This window comes from Leuciscus leuciscus (genome assembly GCF_965113295.1).
Source record: "Leuciscus leuciscus genome assembly, chromosome: 6".
NCBI lineage: Eukaryota > Metazoa > Chordata > Actinopteri > Cypriniformes > Leuciscidae > Leuciscus > Leuciscus leuciscus.
In genome coordinates this window covers 7,710,785-7,738,397 of record NC_138730.1, presented here as the reverse complement: position 1 = coordinate 7,738,397, position 27,613 = coordinate 7,710,785, and the positions used below count along the sequence as shown (strand labels likewise).

At 39.6% G+C, this 27,613-nt stretch overlaps 1 protein-coding gene and 1 long non-coding RNA gene across 2 annotated transcripts in view; one reads left to right on the top strand and one right to left on the bottom strand.

The window, feature by feature from the left end:
- Positions 1-25,018, bottom strand: part of LOC309502060 — a 37,268-nt gene extending 12,250 nt beyond the window's left edge. The window contains exons 1-2 of the long non-coding RNA XR_014207111.1: positions 22,232-25,018; positions 22,013-22,142 (exon numbers count right to left, since the gene is read on the bottom strand). This is a non-coding gene — a long non-coding RNA (uncharacterized lncRNA). The remainder of the gene's footprint in view (positions 1-22,012; positions 22,143-22,231) is intronic.
- Positions 279-1,813, top strand: LOC309501997 (aquaporin-3-like). Its single transcript, XM_082174311.1, has one exon. The coding sequence runs from the start codon at positions 332-334 to the stop codon at positions 1,220-1,222; it is 891 nt and encodes a 296-aa protein (XP_082030437.1). The 5' UTR covers positions 279-331; the 3' UTR covers positions 1,223-1,813.
- Positions 25,019-27,613: the final 2,595 nt, after the last annotated feature.

The following is a 27,613-nucleotide window of genomic DNA, read 5'->3' as shown; positions in this document are numbered from 1 at the left end:
TCAGATGTAGCTTATTTAGAACAGCTGTTACACGTATGATTCAGCTTTCGGACACGAGCAGCAGTTGCGGCGGGACAAGCAATGACGCGTCACCATGGAAACCATAAAGTAACATTCTGGTCGCCTTGAAAAACTCACGCTGGGTGGTCAACCAGAATATTTTAAACTTACTATTTCTTATCTATCTATCTATTCAAAAATTCAAACGCTTGCTTCTTGGAGGTTTGACTTGTTTTATCCAACTTATTTTTCAGCTGTATTGAAGATATTACTGCCATCTGCTGAACACGTAATTTTGAGTCAGAGGAAGACATCAACACCCGGCTGAAAGATGGGTTGGCAGAAGGCCATGCTGGATAAGCTTGCACATACTTTCCATATCCGCAACAAGCTGCTGCGCCAGGGATTGGCTGAGTGCTTGGGAACTCTCATCCTGGTGATGTTTGGCTGTGGTGCAGTGGCTCAAGTGATACTAAGTGAAGGATCTCACGGACGCTTTCTCACTATAAACCTTGCTTTTGGGTTTGCCGCTACCCTTGGAATCTTGGTTTGCGGCCAGGTGTCAGGCGGACATTTAAATCCAGCAGTTACATTTGCTCTCTGCCTCTTGGGACGTGAAAAATGGAGAAAGTTCCCTGTGTACTTTCTGTTTCAAACAATTGGATCCTTCTTGGGTGCCGCAATTATCTTTGCTGAATACCATGATGCAATGTATGAGTTTGCAGGAGAATCAAATCTGTTGCTTGTAACTGGGCCAAAAGCCACTGCTGGGATTTTTGCTACATACCCCAACCCTCATCTCACCATCTTAAATGGATTCTTTGACCAGGTGATAGGCACTGCATCTCTTATTGTCTGCGTCCTGGCCATTGTGGACCCCTACAACAACCCGATCCCCCAAGGTCTTGAGGCCTTCACGGTGGGGTTCAGCATTCTTGTCATTGGACTCTCCATGGGCTTCATTTCCGGTTATGCAGTTAACCCAGCTAGGGATTTCGGGCCTCGTCTTTTCACCGCCATGGCTGGTTGGGGTGGTGAAGTCTTTACTACCAGACAGTGTTGGTTTTTGGTGCCCATCTTCGCCCCCTTCCTGGGATCCATTATTGGTGTGATTGTGTACCAGCTAATGGTGGGGTGGCACGTGGAGGGAGAGGCACGGGACAAGAAGGATAAAGCTAGGGAAGAGTCTTTGAAACTTAATGACGTCACCAGCAAGGATTGATCTGCGTGAATTCCATCAGCCCTCCGCACCATAAATCCACATAAGCTTTCTGCTTATGAGTCTCTGGGTTCAGTGAATATGTCTTGTACCACACAAGACTCCCTCTTCTGTTTCAGAGCGGATTCTGATTGTCTTGCAGGCCATCAAATGGACTTTAAATGCTGAACATTTCTAGATTTTCTAGATTTTGTTAATTGTTCCATCAAACATTGTTGTTATTCTTTTTTTTTTATAACAATGATTCTTTTTTTCTTCTTTTTTTCACACATCCTCCAGAAGGGAAAAAGGTGTTTCTTCAGCAACACGAATTATATTAATTCACTGTTTTGAAAAGTTAGTAACAATGTTGTGTAGTTCATCTAGTAGTAGTTCTACTAAAAACAGGTACAATACTTAGCTTTCTTTCTTTTTTTTTTTTCTTTTTTTTTTCAGTGTAAATATTTTTTATTCTCATCTTCATTTAAAGCTGCATTTTTTCCTATTACATTTTAGGGATTGCAACTTAACGTATGCATTTTAGGAAACATGTTACAGTCGTGTAGTAATCCTGACAATTGCATCATGACATTACAGTCTTTAGACTAGTATCATCATCCTCTTCTGTATCTGTTAGTTTCCTAACCAATGTAATTGTGATTGAATATTTTAAAGCAATTTATTGTTATATTAATAAAGGTTTTTGTTTAAAAAAAGAAAAGAAAAAAAAAAGCAGTTGCGGCGGCAGCAAATTGGCCATCGCCAAGGACATTATTTCTGTGATTGTAAGTATTCATTTAATTAGAATATATAAAATGTTTGTTTTGTACGCTGTGTTGTAAAGCGTCTCGTTAGTGTCGTTTTAACCCTTGTATGGTGTTCGGGTCTGTAGGACCCAGTTTCATTTTTTATCAAGAGAAAAATTATACGATTAATTATTTTTTCAAACTCAGACTCATTGGCCTTGGCTCATTTTCTGTGAAGAATATATATCTGAACACATTTTCAATGACCACACCACACACCCACACCCACACACACAGGCTGTCCGGCTAGACCCGGGGCTAATAAAAGTGTGGAAATTGTAGGTCCTGTGTACCTTTACTCTGTCCTCCTCCTGTCAGAGCATGTGTGTGTGTGTGTGTGTGTGTGTGTGTGTGTGTGACGTGTGTGTTCTTGTATATGGTTTATGAGGACACAAATGTGTATAATGACATGGGTATTACAACGTAAACATGGTTTATGAGGACATATGTGTCCTTCTAAACCAAACGGCTTAAAAAACATACTAAATCTGTGATTGGTAGGTTTAGGGGTAGGGTTAGTGTAGGGGGATAGATTATACAGTTTGTACATTAGAAAAACCATTACGCCTATGGAGAGTCCTCATAAACCACATATCTGAGTGAGTGAGTTGTGTGTGTGTGTGTGTGTGTGTGTGTGTGTGTGTGTGTGTGTGTGTGTGTGTGTGTGTGTGTGTGTGTGTGTGTGTGTGTGTGTGTGTGTGTGTGTGTGTGTGTGTGTGTGTGTGTGTGTGTGTGTGAGATTGTAAGTGTGAGTGCAAGAGTGAGTTCTGTGTTTCTTAAAGGTATACTCCACCGAAAAATGAAAATTCTGTCATCATATACTCACCCTCATGTTGTTTCAAACCTGTATGAATTTCTTTCTTTTGCTGAACAGAAAGGAAGATATCTAGAAGAATGTGAGTAACCAGACAGTTTTAGATACCATTGACTTCCATAGTATATTTTTTTCCTACTATGGAAGTCAATGGTATCTAAAACTGTCTGGTTACACACATTCTTCTAGATATCTTCCTTTCTGTTCAGCAAAAGAAAGAAATTCATACAGGTTTGAAACAACATGAGGGTGAGTATATGATGACACAATTTTCATTTTTCGGGGGAGTATCCCTTTAAAGGGTCAGTAAGAAGCCAATATTCTAACTGGAGAGCTAACTGTACGTTCACACCGCCGCCGACTTGAGCTGCAAAGAAGCTCTGGCCGCCCTGTCAAGGACGCTTGTCAAAAAGTACGGGGAAGCTTGTTGACGCTTTGGCCGCTCTGAAGTCTGTGTCACACCATGAAATGTTGTAACGACAGCATTTTTATAACCGTTTTGGTCACATTTGGTCGGGAAAAAATAATAATTAGCTATTATTATTATCATTAATAGTGAGTGCGCGCGCGCGGCCGGGGCTCTCTCTCTCTCTCTTTCTGCTCGTTCTTATATATGCCCTGTCAAGCGCGCCCTGTTAAACTGACAGGACTTAAAAACCCATGCAAATGATAAACTTTCACTCTATGGTTAAACTGTGCAATTAATCCGATAATGATAAGAAACCCAGCAACGGCGATGATCAACTTCTCCTCCATTTTCTCGGAACTAATGTTTTGGTAGGAACGAAAGTTTACATCGTATGTTTCTCCGGAATCAGCCAGCGCGAAGGATGTCTATATTCTGATTGGTTTCTGCCGTTTTGCCGCTGCTTGCCGCTGAACCGCGTCATAGCTCATTACCATAAAGTTGAGCTACTTTCAACTTTCTGATTGACGCTCAAAACGCCCAAAACGCGACGCCAATGGATTTGACGCTCCTTGCAGCTGAGAGGAGAGAAGCATAGACAGTATAAGAAATGGACAGAGTCATCTCATTGGAACTCAATTGAGGCAAGTGAAGCCCATTTTCAGCGATTTTTTAGGACTTCCGTTCCTGACGCGCAGACTCAAACTGAGCTTGACGACGTAGATGTGACGTGAGCAACCCGTCTGTCTTCTAGTGGCTGTGGCATGAGAAATCTGAATCATTCCCTTCCGAATCTTGCAGAGACGGAGATCGTGAGTAGGAGGTGTCCATGAGCTAGGAGCAGGATAAACTTTTGCTAGGTATTCTGATTAATTATTTTGTCATTTTGCCTCCATGTCTCCCCGATTGCCCGCGAGCTTCTCCTCCCGTCAATACGGTAATCTCTCTACTGTGCGACAGAGAGTCGCGTGGTTATGACGCAATCGTTAGCCTATTTTTACAAAAACTGTTTTTACGGGGCCATAACGTAAGCTACAAGGTAATGGAGCATTTTATACATTGTCGTGTTTCTTTAGAAATAAATAATGGACAAATGGAGTCTTCAAACGCCTCAGATGTAAAGTTATTCGCTGTCAAAGTGACGCCAAAATGAATGGGAGTCAATGGGATGCTAACAGCAGGTGAAGTTCTGCTACAAGATGGTGGCACGCGGCCGGCTTCAACTTCCGGTCGACTTCCTTCCCGCTTGGAGAGAAGAGAGAAGCCAGCTTCCATTGAAAATGAATGACTTCCGGTAACTTTGGAAGCTCAAGTCGGCGGCGGTGTGAACGTACAGTAAGAGCTCAAGTTAGAACTGCATGTAATAGAAACAAAATTATAAGTATAACTATCAAACATAGTATTTTGGTTATTTAACTTTAAAATATATATTTTATTGGATATATTTTATTGTATTTTGGTTAACTGGACGGTATTTTGAGATCGCAATAGACGTGAAGGACTATAATGCGTTAAGAGCTCGCTCAAGTACTGGGGAGCTAAACCATTTAGTGCTTAACATAACCCATAACATTACTATAGTAGAAGTTTGGGGATTAAACACATAAATAGAAACCGGTTTATTCCACGATCTCGACACCTCAGTGTGGAGATAGGGAAAAAACGGCATTGCCCGACGAGGAGGCTGAGATATAGAGTTTTACTTATATTTTCACTCTCATAATAACCGGCTGGCCAGTAATATTTAACTTAGCAACAGCACTAGATAAAACCTCCTTTTAAAAGCTCCTCTTTATTAAACAGAGTTATGAGCTGACTTGTTTATTTATTTATTGAAAATTCATAAACATCTGCTTCATTCTTTATATTTTTAATTGTTTTGTTCTCTTAACAAAAACACTAACGATACCAATTCCTCGGAACTGGAAATCGCAGCATGAGTGCCTCATCCCGGGGAGGAGAAACCGCAGAGCGTTTAAAGGCAGAGATAGGGCGGGGCCCGTCTCAAACCCCGCTGTTCGATCCATTTGCGATCCCCAAGATGCGCGTCGACGGCGTGCCTCGGCAGCAGCGGGACCCGCGCACCGAACCGTCCTCCTCGAAGAATGGCCGGCGGGAGCGGAGCGTCCTCACGGACAGCTCCTCGCAATGCTCACAGTCAGCCCCCTCGAGAACTGACTGTTGGCATGCTCCACTCCCAAACAAGCAACACAAAGCTGAAATGTGTGTCCTCCCCACCCGTGATATAACGTGGGCAGGGAACAACACAAGGCTTGCTTGCTCTCTTTTGCCATAAAATATATATATATATATTTTGGTACTCGATGCAGCGCCAAATGGGAGGAGCTAGAGCTCCAGCTCCTCCCCTCGCTGGAGCTCCAGCTTCACCCCGCTGGATTTAGTGGGCGGGGCCGCGCATGCGCAGGTTAACTTTCTCGCTATCAAAGAGTTACGTCATGATCGGATTTTTTTTCCTGGAATGGGATCAAATATGGACTTTTAATGAAAAATAAAAAAAAGTTGAATATTTGATAAATAATATTATACTGTTTGTTAAATTCTATATCCACAAATGTCGTTTCACAAAATCTCTTCCAAATGTGAACGCATTAAAAAATGACTTTTCTATATTTTGTAAATCCTTAAAGAAAATTGATACAGTCCCTGCTATTCAATTCTTCTTACTTATATTAGAATATCAGTTTATATAAACCCCTATGTTAGGGAATTTGAATTGTTCTTAAGTTTGCTTATTTATTTTTTAGAATATTGCAATCAGTATTTACTCATCAAATGTTCTCTCCTGAATCGTATGGTAAATTAACTTATTTATAACTGTCTTAATTTATGTTTCAAGAACAATAGTTATTGCACATAGAGTAAGTCGAGACTTTCTTATTTTACAGCAGAGAAGGAAGACCAGTCCTATATCAACGCAAGCTAATCGAATAAGTCCTTTGTTTCGGGTGAGGAAGGAACATCTGGTGCCCAAAGAAGACAGAAAGGTGCGCGAGTCCATTGGTATGTCTTGTATTGAAACAATGCTGTAATATGTAGTACATAATTTGATCACAGTAAATTTGAAATCCGGAAATCAACACCAATAGAGTTAATTTCAACACTTTGAAAGTGTATATATGGGAACCACCCACAAAGTGTTAGTTCAACACTTTCAAAAGTGTTGCCTCTCGCAACACCGACACAGTGTAACAATATGAACACTAAGAGAGTAAAATTTTAACACCAATGCAGATAACAACAACACTGTTACAGAGCTGGGTGCAGCTTTGTAGCAAACACTGGCAGAGTTAAAATTCTACACTGTTCTGGTGTTGACCTAACACTTTAAAAAAATGGAAATGACAATCTTCTCAACCTTATAGGAGTCAAATTTGACACCATCCTGGTGTTGATGGAACACCTATTTACAAATAAAAAACAACACTAAAGGAGTTACCAGTTTTTCTTATTAGGGTTTTGCATTACCTACTTTAAAGAACTGTAAAATAAACTAACAATTATTTAATCTGAAAAGAATAAATTCACTTTGAAATAAACACATCACTCTGTATTACTCTTTCAAAACTTTATTCCAGCACAGAGCACCAATACATCTAGCCAGTACTTTAAATTACATGAATACATTTTATTTATTTTTTTATTTTATTTTTTACAAATAACAGTCCAAAACGATGTAAAATAGACTGTCATTTCCATAGGACATTTGTAAATCAAACGGCTTGTGGTAAAACAATTCGTCAGGTTTTTTGAGCACAAGACTGTTCTCTTGTGCAAAAACACTGAAAGCATGAAGATGTTCAACAAACTCTGATTCCATACATGATGGCAAAAAAAAAATTCCATCCATAATAAAAATGTTAACAATTTTTCCAAAGACTGGTGCATCATCAACCAAGTCTAAGCACACAACAAGACCACTACGATACTCCGTACCATGACACTTAACCCACGGTGTGACCGTTAATTCACTTGAGAGATCAATGTGGAGCTGCTCAGAAATAAAATCACCATTTTCAAGGTCGGACAACAATTCTTTTGAAACAGGGCCAGACCCAATACCTTTGATAGTACAGTGCTCCCAGTGATAGGCAATGGCTAGCTGGTGTTTTTTGGCAAGTGATTTGGTCAGGTTTTTGAATTTTTTTTTGATTTTTCTTAAAAAACCTGTGTTTTGCTTCATACCTCATAGTCCATACATGAATTAATGGGCCAATTTGCCTGATGCATTCAGGGTAGTGAATCATAAGGTGGTGCTTTGGAATCAGATTCCTAGAAGGGTACAACTCCTTGAACAATCGATGATGCTCCACTATCAGATGCTTCAAAAATATTGTCATTCCTTCAGAGATGCAAGGAGAAAATATAATGTTAACAATATGTAAGAGGAGCAACATCAAATGCCAGTGCTTATCCCCTTCTGGGACTACATCTCCAAATATGAGAGGGATGTTCCTAATGAGACACAATGTCTGACTTGCGTTGAGTCCAATGCTGTTTCCAGCTTGTTGAAGGTTAACCTTGGTTGGGCGATTATTTTTGTCCAAATAGCCATAGTTGAAGGCATACAATCTTTGAGGAATGGAATCGCAAGAAATTAGATTGCAACTCATGTATTCAAAAAGCAGTTTCACTTCATACTGTGCAACTTCCTCCAGGATATCATGCATAATATCCAGCACAAAGTTCTCTGATACATTAAAGTAAGTACAGAATTTCTTTTAAAACCATAACAGGAGTTTTCATTAGGGTTGTCAGCTAGATACTTATAATGTTCCTCATTTAGGTTTCTGCTACGCAATATCACCCGCGGATCATCCTCACTAAATACTTCCTATGCTAACACCTTGTCAGTGAGGCACAGTCTGCAGTAATGTTTCGCAGAAAAAGATTCAACGTAACCAAGAATACCATTTAGACCAAGGTTATCGCCGGTAAATTGCGCAATAGTACCAAAGATGGGCTCCTCAGAAAATGACACCTTCATTCCCTCCTGCTCAAGTATTTTCACATCATCAACCAATGGGCCAAGTATTTTGTCCATGCCATACTTTTTTCCATCCTCAGAATGGAACAAAGAACTTAGATGTATGTTCATTAAGGAAGAATTTATGTGCTGGCAGGTTACGAAGCACAAAATATAAACAGCCAAGTTTATGAATCCCATGTTGAGATCCTAATGGGTTTGCCGTTTCGAAATAATCGTAGTAAATTTGGATCTGAAGGGCATTGCTATGGATGGAGTACAAAGGATGGTTTTTGTAATACTGTCCGTCACACAAATCTCGATACGTGTCACTTTGCCGTTTCTCTTGAATAAGATTACACACCTCATTATTCCTAAAAATGAATTCAAGAGTCTTCAGAAGAGGGATATATATGAAAGTGTCATTAACTGGAATCTGTTCATACATTCCAGAGATCTTATTCTTTATTGTATCGTATCTGACACCTAAGTGTATTTCAGCAGGTTCAACAACCCCCCATTTCTCACTGAAATATTTTCTCCATTTTGTATCGGTATTAAAATCGGAGAATGGATTATGAAAACTATTAAAAACATCTTCAACTGAACTTCTACTTGTGCTGTCAACAGGCACAACATTTAAAATGTTTTCCCTTAAACCTGTATGGAAATCAGTGACCAAATCCTCCATGCTTTCAACAACTGACATAATAACACTGTTTGCAACACCGTTACCCTGCAATTTAGCTATTATGGATGCACACATTTCTTTGGAACAATCCCTTGAAACAGAAGAACATTCATGCAAACTTGCATCATTATCTGACCTTTGCTCTGTGTTAGACACAACAAGTGATGCTGCTTCACCGGGATTTGGAGCTTGTTGATTTTGTAGTGATACATTCTCACTGCTTGATGCTACACCACTAAAATGAAATCTAGTTAAATGTTTTTTAAAACCTGCATAACTTTTAAATTGCAAGCAACAACCATCCTGAGCACAAACCAGCTCAAATTTCTTGCCAGGATACAAACCATGTACAAGTTTAAGGTGCCGAATTAATTTTACTGTTGTAGCAAGCAGCGTTTTACAGATGTAGCATCTAAACATCATTCAATAACTTAGCTCTGAGCTCCTTTACCCTTGGGCTCTCACTTGTGGTGCCAACATCAATTCCGTAGATTGTAGTCTGGAGAAAAGTGTACATATTTTTGAGTGGAAGATCATAACTGATGCTGAAAACAAAATGGACCTTGAAGAGTTCATCAATTGCTGCAAGTGAAGAGGATTCTTGACAGGGGATGAGCTTTTTATCAACCACAATGAAGAACTGACTGATAGCTTCCTTGCTGCTCCCTGTGGCAAGAATGTATGGTTGACGATTCTCTTCCGCCTCAAGATGTTCCTGTATACTCCGGCATGCCTGAATGAAGAAAACAAACAAACAAAAACACAAATTTGATTAATAGTAATGACAAACAAGTGCAGGTTTATCAGTTAGCATCAATTTGAGTCTTTTTAGCTTGATTGAACATTGTACAGAACAAGAGACACTCCAGAAGAAAACAGTATATGCACCAACTAGCTGTTAAAGGTGATTTTTAAGCATGACATTTTTTATTTATTTTTTGTAAGCCATGAAATGACTTGAGACTCGACTCGGACTTCAGCTTAAAGACTTGTGAACATCTCTGGTTTAGATCATTTACATTTAGATAACTTACTATATTTACCCCCATTTACAGTTCATCTAATAGTGAATTATAAGATGGAGAAATTAACGGAGCAAATCTAAGTATAACGCTTATAGCCCTTGTATTTTGTCACCAATAACCTACTTTTTGAAATACCCCCACGTGGTCAACAGCCTGAGAAATACTGATCTTGTGGGGTTTTTTTCTTCCTGAAGCCTGGGGTGACAAGAGATGCAGAAGTAGAAGGAAGGATGATAGGTCACTGTCCCATTCTGAAAAACACAAAACATATGTTAAATGTCTACACTACAATAACTAAGTTAAGCAGATTTTAAACCATTGCAAGTTAGTTCTGTACAACTCTACCTGGGGAATCCTGTTCCTCCCTTTTCTCTTTGGCAGATGACAGTAATCTTTTCAGCAGTGGAGTGGAAGTCAAGGTTTCTGCTAGCCTGATAACCTTTGCTTTGAAGACAGTTGGCCACCTTTAGTCTGGAAGCAGATTCTGACCCAAAGAGGAGCGTGAAGTCCTGAAGAATCTCAAGCAGTTTGCAGAAAACATGTCAAGAAATTACCATAAAATATTACATTTCTTAACAAGCTAAATGTGTTTTCAACAAAGCAGACTATTTGACAATTCTCTGAAACTAGCATTTCAATTTGGTCAAAAAAAAGGAAAGACAAAATCCATACCAATCCTTTAGTATCCAGGAATTGAGGAAAAACTGAGAGAATGGTGGTGGATTTCTCTGGATCATGGATAAGGTGCTGTCTGTATTCAAACGTGGTCCTCATCTTCTGCATGATGACCTCACGGTCACTTGTATGATTCATCAAGGAGATAGCCTCTAAACTTTGGTCATTATCTAGCTGATCTTCACAGAGACACAGCTGTCTGTCAAGCAAAGGGCCTCCCTTTTCCTCTGTTTTTGGATCATCCTTATTTGCAGAAGGTTTTGTCCCCCGTTGTACTGTTTTGAGGCGCCATGACAAGAACCCAGTGTTTTTTTGACCATCATAAAAATGTTCCTAATGAAATGACACAAATTAAAACTCAAAATTGTAACCCTCCATCGAAAATGACAACTTCTTAGAAAGACATTTCTAAATGATCACAAAAATACTGAATGTTCTAATCTCACATAGTGACTTACATATCCAGTCCTCCCTTGGGGATCTCTTGAGTGAGGGAAACAAGGTGATCATTCCCAAACCATAGTTCTGTTTGGTAAGTCGATGTGGGACTCTCCTGAAAAATGGAAACACTCAATGTTACTTCACAATGATGAGAATTGTTTAAAAATATATAACTAAACCACTCTTATTTTCAGAACAATCAACAGCTTATTACTTAAAATTTGTAGCACCCAACTAATATAGTTCACAATTTATATACTATCATAATCACTAACAAATTAAATAACCCAAGACTATTACATTTTGATAATTACCCTTCGGTCTCAATCATGTGTGCAACCAAGATGTTCACCATCAGTTTTCTCATGTCATCGCTAATTGTCCCTGTATCTTCATACTCCTTCAGCACATTTGCTCCACCTGGTCTTGTGTGTAGAATTTCTTTTATCAACTATAAAAAGAGGAGCATTAACCAATTATGTAAGGGATGAAATACATCCAGCCAGTTGTTATAGCAGAATAAACTCCGACAGGCTGATCAGGACATGAAGCGGTGGGTTCTTGAAAATTTAAAATATGAAGGGGTTTTACTTTAGCTCACCTGCCCTCCATCTCTCAATTACCATGAAAAAAAAAAAAATATATATATATTTGCACAGATTAACTGTTCACCAAAAGACTAGTAATGTGCGCTAACAAAGTAAATAGGGTCAATTGACCAATCAGAATCAAATGTTCCACAGAGCCATGTAATAAGAGAGTAGAAAATGCAGGAATATTTAAATGCCCTGAACGATGGTCCTGAACTGGAAAAAAGATAAAAATAAAAAAAAAGATCTGAATTAAACTTTTAGCATGTAAAGCTCAAGGTTATGATAAGTAAATCCCCCAATGTCTGTGTAAGGCTACTGGGACTCACATCTCTGGCCTGTAAGCTTTGAGAAGCCTCATTATCATCCTTCCTGAATCGTTTTGGACTAAACCAGTCACTGTCCTCCTCACTGCTTTTTGAAGTTAGAGACAGTGTATCTGTATCCAAGCTGACTGAAGATTGAGGTGTGGAAGGTCCTGTTAATGTTCAAACTAGGGTTAATAGACATATTTGGAATACATTTATCCACACATCATCAACACTAGCTACAACATTTAAAATACTGTACATATTAAACACTACCAGCATTCATTCAGATATTGGGATTTGATATCATTCAATAGCTCCTGTTATCACTCACCAATGTCATTCAATTAATTTATGACAAAAACCAACCCACTGGTGGTCATTAGATCAGGAAACACATCTTTATCCACCTCTGTGCCAGTGTCATCTGTAACTGCAAGATCTTCCGGAATTGAGAACTTCTCTTTCACTGCACAACAAAAGTTTTATCAAATTTAGGCAATGCTTTATTCACAATTTGACACATAAGGATAGCAATATATATATATATATATATATATATATATATATATATATTTATGAATTTTCAGCATCATTTTGTCACATGCCTGTCCTGTCTTGTGTAGCACATGTGGTGTTTGTGTTCCTGTCTCTGTTTTGACCCCACCCTCCTTGTTATCTCATTATTGGTTTCATTTGTCCCACCTGTTGTTCCCTCATTACCTGCCTGATTTGTCCCTTTTATAAGTTCCTTTGTGTTTGCAGTCTGTGTCGGATCGTTGTCTTGTACACGTCTCCTGTTCTCCCGTGACCCCTTTTGGTATGTTCGTTTTTGAAGTTGTTGTTTTGCATTTAGTTATGTTTTCCCCCTTGTGGGTTTTGTTTTGTGTTTAGTGTTTCTTTTGTAATAAATATCTTTTTCCCTTTGCATTTGAGTTCTCCCTTTGTTTTCTGTAATTAACGTGACAGAACGATCCGACCATGTCAAGGACTCAGCAAAGGGTCTCTTCCCCAGCCACCGAGCGGGAGAGGAGGCAAAGTTTTGAGGGGACCCGGTTGGTCATATTTCGCGGGACCCGTGGAGGCCGCAGTAGAGGAGGTGGGCGAGAGGAATTTCAAGACCACTCTCCACTCTGGCCCCTCCTCGACCCAGTTCCGGTGGTCCCAGTTCCGGTGGTTCCGAAACGGAGGAGGAGCGGAAAGAACCCCTCCGTGGCTATGTCGGTGGTCCCTGTTCCGGTGGTCCCTGTTCCAGCGATCCTGAGTCCGGTGGTCCCTGTTCCGGTGGTTTAGCTCGGATCCTGGAGACGCCCTTCAAACCTTCAGTGTCTGCTCCTGAGCCGGAGCCAGTGTCTGCTCCTGAGCCGGAGCCAGTGTCTGCTCCTGAGCCGGAGCCAGTGTCTGCTCCTGAGCCGGAGCCAGTGTCTGCTCCTGAGCCGGAGCCAGTGTCTGCTCCTGAGCCGGAGCCAGTGTCTGCTCCTGAGCCGGAGCCAGTGTCTGCTCCTGAGCCGGAGCCAGTGTCTGCTCCTGAGCCGGAGCCAGTGTCTGCTCCTGAGCCGGAGCCAGTGTCTGCTCCTGAGCCGGAGCCAGTGTCTGCTCCTGAGCCGGAGCCAGTGTCTGCTCCTGAGCCGGAGCCAGTGCCTGTGCCTGTGCCTGTTCCAGTTCCGGAGCCGGAGCCAGTGCCTGTGTCTGTGTCTGTTCCGGAGCCGGAGCCGGAGCCGGAGCCAGTGCCTGTGTCTGTGTCTGTGTCTGTTCCGGAGCCGGAGCCGGAGCCAGTGCCTGTGTCTGTGTCTGTTCCAGTTCCTGAGCCGGAGCCAGTGCCTGTGTCTGTGTCTGTGTCTGTTCCAGTTCCTGAGCCGGAGCCAGTGCCTGTGTCTGTTCCAGTTCCTGAGCCTGTGTCTGTTTCTGTGTCTGTTTCTGAGCCGGTGGTGTCTGTTCCTGAGCCCTCAGTGACCGCGACACTGGCCATTATGACCACAGCTATGTGGTGCCAGTTCCAGTGCCCGAGCCGGTGGTGCCAGTTCCAGTGCCCGAGCCAGTTCCAGTGCCCGAGCCGGTGGTGCCAGTTCCTGAGCCGGAGCCGTCTGTTCCTGAGCCCTCAGTGACCGCGAAACTGGCCATTATGGCCACAGCCATGTGGTGTGTGTGGGCTATGCACACACTTGGACCGGTGGTGTCTGTTCCTGGGCCGGTGGTGTTTGTTCCTGGGCCGGTGGTGTCTGTTCCTGAACCGGTGGTGCCAGTTCCCGAGCCAGTGGTGCCAGTTCCAGTGCCCGAGCCGGTGGTGTCTGTTCCAGTGCCTGAGCCGGTGGTGCCAGTTCCAGTGCCCGAGCCAGTTCCAGTGCCCGAGCCGGTGGTGGGAGTTCCAGTGCCCGAGCTGGTGGTGGGAGTTCCAGTGCCCGAGCTGGTGGTGGGAGTTCCAGTGCCCGAGCTGGTGGTGGGAGTTCCAGTGCCCGAGCCGGTGGTGCCAGTTCCAGTGCCCGAGCCGGTGATGTCTGTTCCTGAGCCGGTGCCTGTTCCCTGGCCGCCCGAGGGAAAGTCTCCGCCCTGGCCGCCCGAGGGAAGGTCTCCGCCCTGGCCGCCCGAGGGAAGGTCTCCGCCCTGGCCGCCCGAGGGAAGGTCTCCGCCCTGGCCGCCCGAGGGAAGGTCTCCGCCCTGGCCGCCCGAGGGAAGGTCTCCGCCCTGGCCGCCCGAGGGAAGGTCTCCGCCCTGGCCGCCCGAGGGAAGGTCTCCGCCCTGGCCGCCCGAGGGAAGGTCTCCGCCCTGGCCGCCCGAACTCTGTGGCCCGCCCTGGCCTCCCGAACTGTCCATTTCCCCTGCCCTACTCTGGTCTGTCCCTCCCGTCCCGCCCTGTTCTGTCCCTCCCGTCCCGCCCTGGTCTGTCCCTCGTGGAGCGTCTGGTAGCCGCTCCTTAAGGAGGGGGTAATGTCACATGCCTGTCCTGTCTTGTGTAGCACATGTGGTGTTTGTGTTCCTGTCTCTGTTTTGACCCCACCCTCCTTGTTATCTCATTATTGGTTTCATTTGTCCCACCTGTTGTTCCCTCATTACCTGCCTGATTTGTCCCTTTTATAAGTTCCTTTGTGTTTGCAGTCTGTGTCGGATCGTTGTCTTGTACACGTCTCCTGTTCTCCCGTGACCCCTTTTGGTAGGTTCGTTTTTGAAGTTGTTGTTTTGCATTTAGTTATGTTTTCCCCCTCGTGGGTTTTGTTTTGTGTTTAGTGTTTCTTTTGTAATAAATATCTTTTTCCCTTTGCATTTGAGTTCTCCCTTTGTTTTCTGTAATTAACGTGACACATTTCTCCAGTCTTCAGTGTCACATGATCCTTCAGAAAACATTCTAATATGATGATTTGATGCACACCAAACATTTCTGGTTATTATCAGTGTTGAAAACAGTTTTTTACATTTTTATTTCAGGATTTTTTTTGAAAAAGTTCAAAAGAACAGCATTTATCTGAAATGGAAAGCTTTTGTAACATTAAACACTACCGTTCAAAAGTTTGGGGTCAGTAATAATTAATTTTATTTTTGGGGGGAAAATAAATAACATAAATCAATAATTTTATTCATCAAGGGTGAGTTAAATTGATCAAACGTTACAGTAAAAGACATTTATGATATTAGAAAATATTCTATTTTAAATAAATACTGTTCTTTTGAACTTTCTATTCATCAAATAATTCTGAGAAAAAAATTGTACACAACTGTTTTCAACATTGAAAATAATAGGTAATGAATGTTTGAGCATCAAATCATCATATTAGAATGATTTCTGAAGGATCAGACACTGAAGACTGGAGTATTGATGCTGAAAATTCAGCTTTGATCACAGGAATGAATTACACTTTACTATATATTACATAGAAAACAATAATTTTACATTGTCATATAATTTCACAATATTAATGTGTTGTATTTTTTTTTTATCAAATAAATGCAGCCTTGGTGAGCAGAAGAGACTTCTTTTAAAAACATTAAAAATCGTACCGATCTAAAACTTTTGACCGGTAATGAATATATACACATAATTATTAATAACGACTTCATTACTTACCTTCTGCTATAAATATATCAAAGCAAGCCTCTGGGATTTTTATGAACTTCTTCTGATGTCTAAATTGTGCTTTGACTATCATAGTGATTTTACCTCTGAACTCCTGTGGGAGAGGAATAAACATCTTACTGGGTTGCTAACTTGCTATAAATAAAATTTGATTCAATATGAAACCATTTTTCTTTTTTTAAGTGATAAAATAAATTACATTTCAAAATTTATGATATTTATGATATAAATAAAAATGGACAGATATTTATGAAAAAAATTTATGATATAAATTATGACATTTATGCTATTAGAAAATATTCTATTTTAAATAAATACTGTTCTTTTGAACTTTCTATTCATCAAATAATTCTGAGAAAAAAATTTTACACAACTGTTTTCAACATTGAAAATAATAGGTAATGAATGTTTGAGCATCAAATCATCATATTAGAATGATTTCTGAAGGATCAGACACTGAAGACTGGAGTATTGATGCTGAAAATTCAGCTTTGATCACAGGAATGAATTACACTTTACTATATATTACATAGAAAACAATAATTTTACATTGTCATATAATTTCACAATATTAATGTGTTGTACTTTTTTTTTTATCAAATAAATGCAGCCTTGGTGAGCAGAAGAGACTTCTTTTAAAAACATAAAAAATCGTACCGATCTAAAACTTTTGACCGGTAATGAATATATACACATAATTATTAATAACGACTTCATTACTTACCTTCTGCTATAAATATATCAAAGCAAGCCTCTGGGATTTTTATGAACTTCTTCTGATGTCTAAATTGTGCTTTGACTATCATAGTGATTTTACCTCTGAACTCCTGTGGGAGAGGAATAAACATCTTACTGGGTTGCTAACTTGCTATAAATAAAATTTTATTCAATATGAAACCATTTTTCTTTTTTTAAGTGATAAAATAAATTACATTTCAAAATGTCAAAACATCAAAGATGCCATTTTCATTTTCTCCATGTAAACGCAAATTTGTGAAACCGACGTCTTACGCATACACATTACGAGATCAATATATCGATTGACTACTGTCCACGTCTGACTTTGCTCCATTAAATATGAGTAAAATGTACAAATAAACAAAAATAAATCAGCTGCATGTGAACAAATCTATATATTTTTTTCTTTTTCTTTTTCTGTCCGTCGACTCTTTTTTTTTTTTTTATTGCAGAACTTACACATAATTACAAGCTCAGGGAAGTGAAGCAAGGTTGTATCTCTTACAATGAACAAACAATGAAACGAGGATTAAAAAAATAAAATAAAAATAATAATAAAAATACATAAATATCCTGGATTTGCATGAAGCACATTATGTAATTATACATACAAAAAAGAAAAAGAAAAGAAAAGCATAACAACAAGGTTAAGTCATATCTTTGAAAAAATCATCATAATGCATCAAAAATGTTGCACTTTTTTTGTTATTTATAAGTCTAAGGGAAGAAATAAAATAATTAAGGTCAGCAAGAAAAAGAGGGAAGCTCATAAGTCTCTTAAGCCATTTTTGCTTGTGGATGAAGAATTTTGCATATAAGATAAGGAAATTAACAACATGTTCAAGGGACATCCGCTTTGGGTTTTCATAATAAAAGATAATCTCTTTAAGAATGAAGGTGTGGGTCACATTTGTAGGGCCAAAAACAAAAGCACTTAAATTAGCCCAAAATCGATTGGTTACATTACACTCACAAAATAAATGGGGGACAGTTTCCTCAACAGAACCACAAAAAGAGCAAGTCTCATCAATATCAGAATATTTAGAAATGGAAGAGTTAACAGGATAGATTTTATGAAGGATTTTATAATGAATTTCCTTAACTTTGTTGGATACACAAAATTTACTACACAGTACATTTTGCAGTGTTAAATTAACTCTATAAGAGTTAAATTTAACACTTGGCCCGTGTTGTATTTGGTCCCACTCAGAATTGGTGATAAATTGACTCTAGTCATAGTGTTCAATTTTCAGAGTAAAATTAACTCTATTTTGAGTAAAAATTCAACACTGCTCTACACTGAATAGTGTTACCACAGTTTAACACTGGGGGAAATTAACTCTGTTTGGTGTTACCACAGTTTAACACTAGGGGGAAATTAACTCTTATTGGTGTTAATATTTCACTAATTTTCACTTGATGGAGTTTTTCGGTTCCTTGCCACTGTTGCCTTTGGCTTGCTCAGTTGGGGATATTTTGGGGATATTTAATTTAATTTTATCAATCAATAAATTCCTCTTGAAACAAACTTTGTTGTATTATTTTAATTTAATACTGTGAAGCTGCTTTGATGCAATCTGTATTGTGAAAAGCGCTATACAAATAAACTTAATGTAGAGTTTATTGGTGTTAATATTTCACTAATGTAGAGTTTATTTAAATTTTTTATAGAGTAAAATTCTTAAAACCCATTTGTGGGGCAACCGGTTAATAAGTGTCAGTATTTCTCTTTGTGTGCAAGTATAGTAAAACAATTACTTTTCTACAATGTCAAATTAACTCTTAAAACAAGTTTTCAAAACAAAGAAAACAACTTCAACAATGTCAAATTTAAAACATTTATTAAAACAAAATTCAGGCTCAGGACACACTCGTACATGAACAATAACATATCACATCTGCATTAAATGGCAATACGGCACTACATGCAGTGCAGAATCTGTTGTACCATATTTCATCTGAAGATCAAATGGTTTGAAAGAACACAGCTCATTAACATTCACTACCTTAAAAACTCTGTCTGGATGCAGTCTGACTGTAAATGCATGGTAATGGTCATCAAAACATATAGTTTCCATCAGTGTTCCACACAGCAGCACATTTTCGTCTTTTACAGCAATAGTCTTGATCTTACAAAACACTGGCATCTCACATGCTACTTCTGTACAGATAATAAAGTCAGGGCGATACTCTGTGCCGTGGTGTTTGATCCACTTTACAGAATAGACTACTTCTGACATTACCACTCCTAGTTTGGAAGCAATCTCTTGGCCACATTTAAGTTCACAGAGTTCTACCATCTTTCCTGGGCCAAAAGACAATCTGTACTGGCTAAAAGACTCCCAGTACGTTACAATACAAAATTGGTGCTTTCTGGCTAGTGTTTTGGTGATGTTTTTGAAACTTTTTAATTGCGTTTTAAAAAATGTGTGTTTAGCTTCATAACGCATACACCACGTGTGAACAATTGGTCCAATTTTTCTTATACACTGTGGGTAATGTATCATTATATGATGCTTTGGCAGAAGATTTCTTTCAGGAAATAATTTTTTGAATAGCTGGTGATGTTCAATTATAAAAAATTTAAGATAAATGGTCATGCCTTCTGTTAGGACTGGTGAAAATACAATGTTGACAATCTGCAAAAGTAAAAGCAAAAGATGCCAATGTTTATCATCTCTTTGGACTAAATCACCAAATAATATTGCGCAACAAGCACCAAGATTGGATTGCATTTAAACCCAAATCATTGCTTCCATCGAACAATTTGACCACTGGAGGACGGTTCCTCTGCTGATTGTAACCATAGTCAAAAGCATGTACTCTACCAGCAATATCATCAGCGCTCAGAAAATTACGCTGAATGTACTGCAGAACAAGTTTTACCTCTAGCTGAGCAACTCCTTCTAGAATGTCGTGCATTATATCTACAGCGAAATTGTTGGCTGTGTTGAAATACTTGAGTGAATTTAACAAACATGTCCGTTTGACACCATAAACATGGGGTAGTGTAGAATTAGTTTGTAAAGTTTCACAGTGCAGAGCATGCATCTCAGATGTTCTTAGTACAACCTCAGGATTATCTTCACAGAACACAGACTGAAAGCGATCTTTCTCAAGAAGACAAAAACGACAGCAATATCGAGCCCCAAATGACTCAAGAAACCCAAATAAGCTGTGCAAGCCCAGATTATCTCCAGTGACTTGAACAATAGTACCTCTAATACAACTTCCAGTCACTTGATTCTTAACCCCCTCAATCTCAAGTACTTTCAGATCGTTAACTAGAGGCTGAAGTATAGAATTAAAACCATAGCGCCTAATATCCTGTGCATGAAAGAGGGCACATAAATGAATATTCACCAATGAGGAGTTAAAAACTGGGGGGAAATTTCTTAATGTAAAATAGATGGCACCCAATTTGTGTATGCCCCTTTTAGATCCGAAAGGATTAGCGGTCTCAAAATCGTCATAAAATAGCTGAATTTGTAAGGCATCCTTTTCTGTATAAAATAAATAATTACTTTTAAAATATGCTGCATCACTTAAAGGAACACTCCACCGTTTTTTTAAATAGGGCTTATTCACCTTCTTTCCTACATTTAGATAGGTGGGCAAATGCATTTTTGTCTCAGTGCATGCATTGTTTTAGTTTGACAGGGTCGGCGCTAGCTTAGCTTAGCATAATGAATGGAATCCTTTGTTGCCAGCTAGCATGTCCTGAGTAAAAGTGATATACATTTTTTTTAAAACCCACCTAATTACTTCTTGTGGCCTGCGTATTCACAACAAGTACAAATAGCGATGCATATTAACACTAGACGATTTCCTATGCAGATATTGACTTGGGACTATATTAGGGGGAAGCACAGGTGAAGCACTGCTACTTGGGCGCAGAGATATCCACCCAAGTAGCAGTGCTTCGCCTGTGCTTCGCCCTAATATAGTCCTTAATATATAAGTCAATATCTGCCTAGGAAATCGCCTAGTGTTAATCTGCATCACTATTTGTACTTGTTGTGAATACGCAGGCCACAAGAAGTAATTAGGTGGGTTTTTAAATTTTTTTATATCACTTTTACTCAGGACATGCTAGCTGGCAACAAAGGATTCCATTCATTATGCTAAGCTAAGCTAGCGCCGACCCTGTCAAACTAAAACAATGCATGCACTGAGACAAAAATGCATTTGCCCACCTATCTAAATGTAGGAAAGAAAGTGAATAAGCCCTATTTTAAAAAACGGTGGAGTGTTCCTTTAAGTCAACATAAATGCCTTCCTTTGGAACATGTCTGGGTTTAAACAAATCAGCAAGTTGTGGATTTTGTAAAATTGCCTTTAGTGTTTCTAAAATGGGAATATAAGCAAATTTATCGGTTACAACAACTTGATCAAATGTTCCTGTGGTTTTATTTCTCCTGCTGTCAAATCTTGTGCCAAGCACAATTTCGCTTGGTTCAATAATTCCCCATTTTTCCATAAAGAGTCTCTTTCGTTTGGCTTCAGAATTTAACAAAGTAAATGGATTTTCCAAATTTTGAAATGAATTTTCTATTTTTCTTTTAGTAGCAGTGTCCTGTGAAGGCAGACAGAGCAAAGCTGCATCCTGGGCCTGACTATGAACCTCAGAAACCATTTCCTCCATAGATGAAACAAAACCATTTATAGCAGATTGACTTAATCCAGCAACTTTTAGTTGAGCAATAGCAGACGCACACATATTGAAAGTGCTCTTATTTGACGTTAACAATTCAGAGGTTGTGGCCACCTCTCCGGCACTGCCAATCTGATCAAATATTTCAGCACTACTTTGTCCATCTGCCTTGGCAGTCTCATGGCTATCAGTGGTGTCAAAATTCTGCTCACTGTCAATTTGCTCAGCATGTTTTGCGTGCAGATGTTTCCTAAAACCTGAAAAAGTACCAAACACAGAACCACAACCTGCTTCTATGCATTTAAGGCGAAGATTCTTTCCAGGAACAAAACCATGAACTAATCTGAAGTGCCTAAGAAGCATTTTAGAACCATTTAAATCAGCTTGACAAACAAAACACTTCATGGGGGCAGAAAAACGTAAGGGACCTAACTAAGCAGCCTTGCTCTGACCTCAGCAACACGAGGACTCTCTTTCACTTTGCCAACATCTATGTTGTACACAGTGGTCTGAATGAAAGTGTACATGTTGTGTAGCATAGTGTTGTAAGAGGTACCAAAAACAAAGTGTGCCTTAAACAGTTCGTCAAAGGCACCAAGAGAAGAGGTTGACTTGCATGGAATGGCATGCTGATCGAGAATGATGAAGTACTGGTGAACTGATTTCTTCTGAGGTCCCACAGCCAGGAGATAGGGCTGAGCACTAGCAGTGATGTTTCGAAGATGCTCCTCAATGTTTGTTCCACTCTGAGAACACCAAGCAAATTGAAGAGAACCATCACTCTTCTATGTTAAATAAAAGAAAACTTATGATTGAAGAAAAAAAAAAAACCAACCTTCTTGAAGACAACAAGATGTTTCTCTGCTTGAGAAGCAGACACCTTTCCTGGTCTCTTCCGGCCTTGGGCAGAAGGTGGGATCAGATGCAACAGCAGTAGTATAGAAGAGAGGTCAGTGTCCCAAACTGTTTAGACAATATTAATTATGTTAGCAAAACTTCATCAATAATGAAAACTGATACTAAAGAATAAATATTAAAAACATTTATAGGGACTAAATACATCACCCTTATTTCCTTAAAATACACTGCATGGCCAAAAAATAAATAAAAAAAGGTCGCTGTTTGGATTTAAATAGGCAAATGCTTAAAAGAGTTTATGATTGGATCATCATTGCAGTGATTATTGTTTCTATCATGTTATATGTTTGGGAACAGTTCTTTTAATCCTAAATTGATGGAGTGTGAAGCTTTTCATTTCTTAATAAACAACTATGTAGGAAGACACAGCATGGTCATATTCCAGGATTGACAATGTGAAGATTCATCAGGCTCAAACTGTGAAAGAATAGTTGGGAGGCGCATAATTTCCACATATGAATTGGCATCTCTGAATCCAGACCTTAAATGAATTGAAAGTTATGGGATGTGCTGGAGGAGAATTTACAGAGTGTTTAACTCTTGCATTGTCAATACAAGATCTTGACCATAAATGTCTGCACCTCTCAGAAAAGCTTCACTCTCCATCAATTAGGATTAAAAGAACTGTTCCCAAACATATAACATGATAGAAACATAATAATCACTGCAATGATCCAGTCATATACTCTTTAAGCATTTGCCTATTTAAATCCAAACAGTGACTTTTTTTTTTGGCGAGGCAGTGTGTTAAACGAATATTACTAAAATTACTTAAAGGGACTGTGTGTAGGAATTTCTCCCATCTAGTGGTGAAATTGTATTTTGCATTCAAACAAATAATGCTCTCCAGCGCCTCACTTTTTCAAATGCGCGTTGCATCTACGGTTGCCGTTATGTACTAAAAAGCTATGACAGGATGTCTTATAATAGCACTTCGAGTTTTTCTTCGGGTGAACAGGTTTGTTATTTAAAACAAACTGAAACTTGAAACAACGAAAAAAAGAATGTTACAGTTATCAATTACTGACTGTGAAAAACATTAACTATGGTAATTAGTAGTAATGCCTTCTTTACTCGTTATATTTTTTGAAGTACGTGCATTGTTAGATATCATCATCATCATCAGAGCCTTCTCTATCGTTACTTTACTCAATAGCTGCTATTCATCAAAGAGCCTGTTTAACTTTTAACTATAAATGTTCGACTGTCTATATAATAAAGTACACAACCAAGCAATGGAAAAAAGCTTGTAATTAAGACCGTAACATTGACTTACCTGTCGAGAAGAAAGCAGGAAACTTCAGGGTCTCTTTTGAAAGCTTTCTCCTGCATTAGCTATCCCGACATTAACCCTTGTTTTTGTAATCTCCGGTCACGTTTCCTTTTACGGTCTATTTTGGACTTTTTCGACGACAAGGACTCCTTATCCTGTGACTCAGCATATGTATGAATGAACGGTGTATAAATAACCGTGCAGTGCCAGTGCATCCTTTTAAACTTGCCGGTGCAGTGACAAGCGCCTCTCACTGCTCTGTTCCTCCGCTTCTGCTGGCTTCAGTCACGTGACGCTGGCTCTGAACGAAACGCGTTGTGGAAACGCCTTGGCCTAGTACTTTTTGTCCCTCTCTGCTATTATAGTTTTTCAAGATGGCGGAACTACATGGAAGCCTCCGTGGACCTACCTCTCCTATGTATATAAAGATAATAAATTCTTCGTTTACGAGGATTAGTCTGATCATTGGCATAGGTATTTGTACACCATTGAGGGCATATTTATGAATAAAAATATTGATTTTAGATAATAAAATACCTAAAAAGCTACACATAGTCCCTTTAAATTATTATTATTTAATAACAATAATCTGATCCTATAGTTCCCCCGGCACTGCACAGTCCTTAATCGTTGAAGTTTCTGCTTTGAACGGCTCTTTCCGTGGCTACAAAAATACAATTCTTCAAAGTAGCTTTTCTAACACTACTAATGTACTAATATGAAAGATAATAAGCAAAAGAAATGTAATAACTTCATGCTGATCTTCATTATCTTATATGCAGGGAAAACACCTGAACTTCTGCAGAGCAGTAATGAATAAAGTAACATGGTCAGCGCCGCGCTGGTGAGATTAGTTTGCTCTGTCCATTCGGTTTCGCTAGCAAACACGTCCTCCCTGCGATGTCGAGTCGGTCACACAGCTCGGTCCATTGAGCCGCACCGATGATGTCAGCACGGCATGAGCTCTGTAACACCGCTCCGTTTCGTCCCACTATTGGTGTGTTTGGCTTCCCATACAACTCGTTACAACTAACCGACATTGCTTAAAAGAGTTTGTGAGACGCGCCAAATTAAACAGAAGTGCGGACACACAACTTCCTTTTCAAGGGAAATTAGCCATCATCAACTACCGAAATCTTTTCTTATTTCAGTAATGCGTATGAATGAATTTCACCAAGGTTGATCAATGTTTTTTGTTTCACTAGTGTTGAGGCTTTTCAATAATTGTTTCCTATACGGCCCTTCATACTGGTGGTTTCATATTTGTCTCCTCCAAAGTTTCAGACAAGAATGAACATTGATCTAGTTCATTTGTACAGTATGGTGCACTGGCAGAATAGTTTTGTATAATTAGTGTAGAAATATGTGAAATGCTTATAAATCATTAAATGTTTAAGTTTTATAGGCCCCATTATTACACATTTTTCAAGTGTCCAGACATATATTGTTATTAGGGCTGGGGGAATTAACGCGTTAATCTTTGCGATTAATTCGAGATGTTTAAGGCGTTAAAAAAAAATAACGCATTTAACGCAGCACTTTTTTTTTGCCTCGTTTTAATGATTTCCTGTTGCGGCTGCTATTGAAATGCCGAAAATATGGGGATCGGGTTTCATTCTCGCCTTTCATGAGAGCGGGTCTTTTCCCCTCCGTGTGCGCGGCCGCACTCTCCGTTCCGTATGTCTGTCTCTGTGTGTGTGCGTGTGCGTGTGTGTGTCGGCCATAGGTGTCGGCGCGCTGCGCTCTCTGCTCAATGTTCGACTCCGTGTTTGCGCTGCATGTTCTGCTCTGTCGTTCACGGACCAAACGCTCCAATCATGTACCGATCACGCACTGGAAAAGCAAAGTCCGCTCAAATAAGGTGAACTTTCTCTGTAGACTTCTGTTTGCTGAGCTGGTATAGTATAGAGCTCGGGATCGTTGCGTCACGCCGCAATGCATTGTGGGAATCACGGTACGGAAGTAGATGTACTGTATAGTAGGCAGTAGGTAACGTTGATCATTTGGTCATTAATTTAGGTTATTTTGGGGAAAATGGTTCAGTATTGCTGTATTGTGAACTGCTGTAATCGGTCTCATGATCGACAGGGCAAACGCCTCATAAATCATATTAGTTTTCCCTATTTTCGTCGGATGGCTTGGGTCGCCGCTGGTCGTCAATATACTAGCAGCTACCGGACGAAAACAGTGGATTATTGCACGTATGATAAATTACTCGTGTAACAAACCCGCATAGACAAGCTTCGTAGCTCACAGAATCTGACAAGTGTGTGTGTCACCGCTGATGCTTGGTTAACGGTGCGAACGATTGTTTTCTCCGCGTTTACTTTGTAGATCTGCAGATCTTGCACTCATTCATTTGTGAAATGCAAGTGAGCATCCAGTGACAATTTTTTAAATTGATCGGAGCAGAGACTTCAAACAGAAAGCACAAAGCCTTTCTTTAAAGTTAATTTCGTTTTGCATTAATTTGTATTTTAATAAATATATCTATATAGAAATGTCTACTTTTAAACAAACAATTCAAAACGAAAGAAAACAGACAGCTCTCTGCTTATGTACGTTAATCCGTATGCAATGTGCATTTCTCTCTGGCGCGTTCACTAACGTTACAGCGAAGATCGCCAGTCGTCAACCTCATCTTTGCAGCCGACTGACAAACCCCCCCCCCCCACTTGTTTATTAATAAACAATTCAAATTTGTGTGTGTGTGTGTGTGTGTGTGTGTGTGTGAATGTTGTTGCCGAGGGCACATGAAATTGTTAATCCGGCCCTGGATAGGAGAAAATACCAGGGAAACTGAGGCTTGGTAAGTTTTCATATTACTCCAGGCTTTGTTCATAGGGATCGATTCCGCCTATAATCAACTTTTTTTTTAAAGTAGCGTTGTTTGGCTTCATTATGAAGTTTGTCCGTATATGGTATAGCCAACTTTTTTGTGTCACGGTCCATAACTCTTTCTGGATACCGGCCGGCTACGCTAATATCTTATAAACAGGCTTTTGCGGTGCCTCTAAAATGGCCGCCGTTACCCACAATGCACCATTCCATAACATCTACGCCCGAGCTCTATTGCTGGGCAGCAATGTTAAAGGGATAGTTCACCCAAAAATGAAAATTCTGTCATTTACTCTCGCTCAAGTTGTTCCAAACCTGTATGATTTCCTTTCTTCTGCTAAACACAAAAGAAGATATTTTAAAGAAGGTTGGTAATTAAACAGTTGCTGGTCCCCATTGACTTCCATAGTATTTTTTTTCCCTACTATGGAAGTCAATGGGCTTCATCAGTCGTTTGGTTACCGACTTTCTTCAAAATATCTTCTTTTGTGTTCAGCAGAATAAAGAAAGTCATACAGGTTTGGAACAACTTGAAAATTCTTGAGGAATTTTTATTTTTGGGTGAACTATTCCTTTAAAATTACCTGCTCTGATCACATGCTCTCTGGTAATAATAGCTTTTTTAGGACTATAGTTTATTTTTATAATTAGTAAAAGAAAAAATGGAAAAAAAAAATCTTAAATTGATTATGTTTATTGATTATTGAAAAAGAATAATACATTGATATATTGATATCCTCTACCCCAGATACAGCTCTGACAAAGATTGCAAAGATTGGTCTCCTACCAACACCTATACATCTTGAGAACAGATTTGAAGTACTAATGAATGTAAATGAGGAACCCCCAAACGTGATGAATGTGATCGAACACAGACTGTATCAGCCAGTAGCTAACACTGATGCTAACTGGCGCTCAAGGTCGAGCAGACAGCGGCACTCAGCTCAGAGCGCAGCCGAGCCCAGGACTCTGATAGTGGGGGACTCCATAATCAGAAACATTAGCAGCAGGGACACAACTACATGCTGCCTTCCACAAGCAACAACTTCTGATATAAACAGGGAACTTCAGAACATTCTGATGAAACATAAGACTGCAAATCGACTCATCATTCATGTGGGGAAGAATGACATTCATAAAGAGCAGTCAGAACTCCTTAAGAAGGATTTCAATGAACTTTTTGAAACA

Coding starts and splice junctions, on each gene's coding strand:
- LOC309501997 (XM_082174311.1), top strand. CDS start 332: ATGGGTTGGCAGAAGGCCATGCTGGATAAGCTTGCACATACTTTCCAT.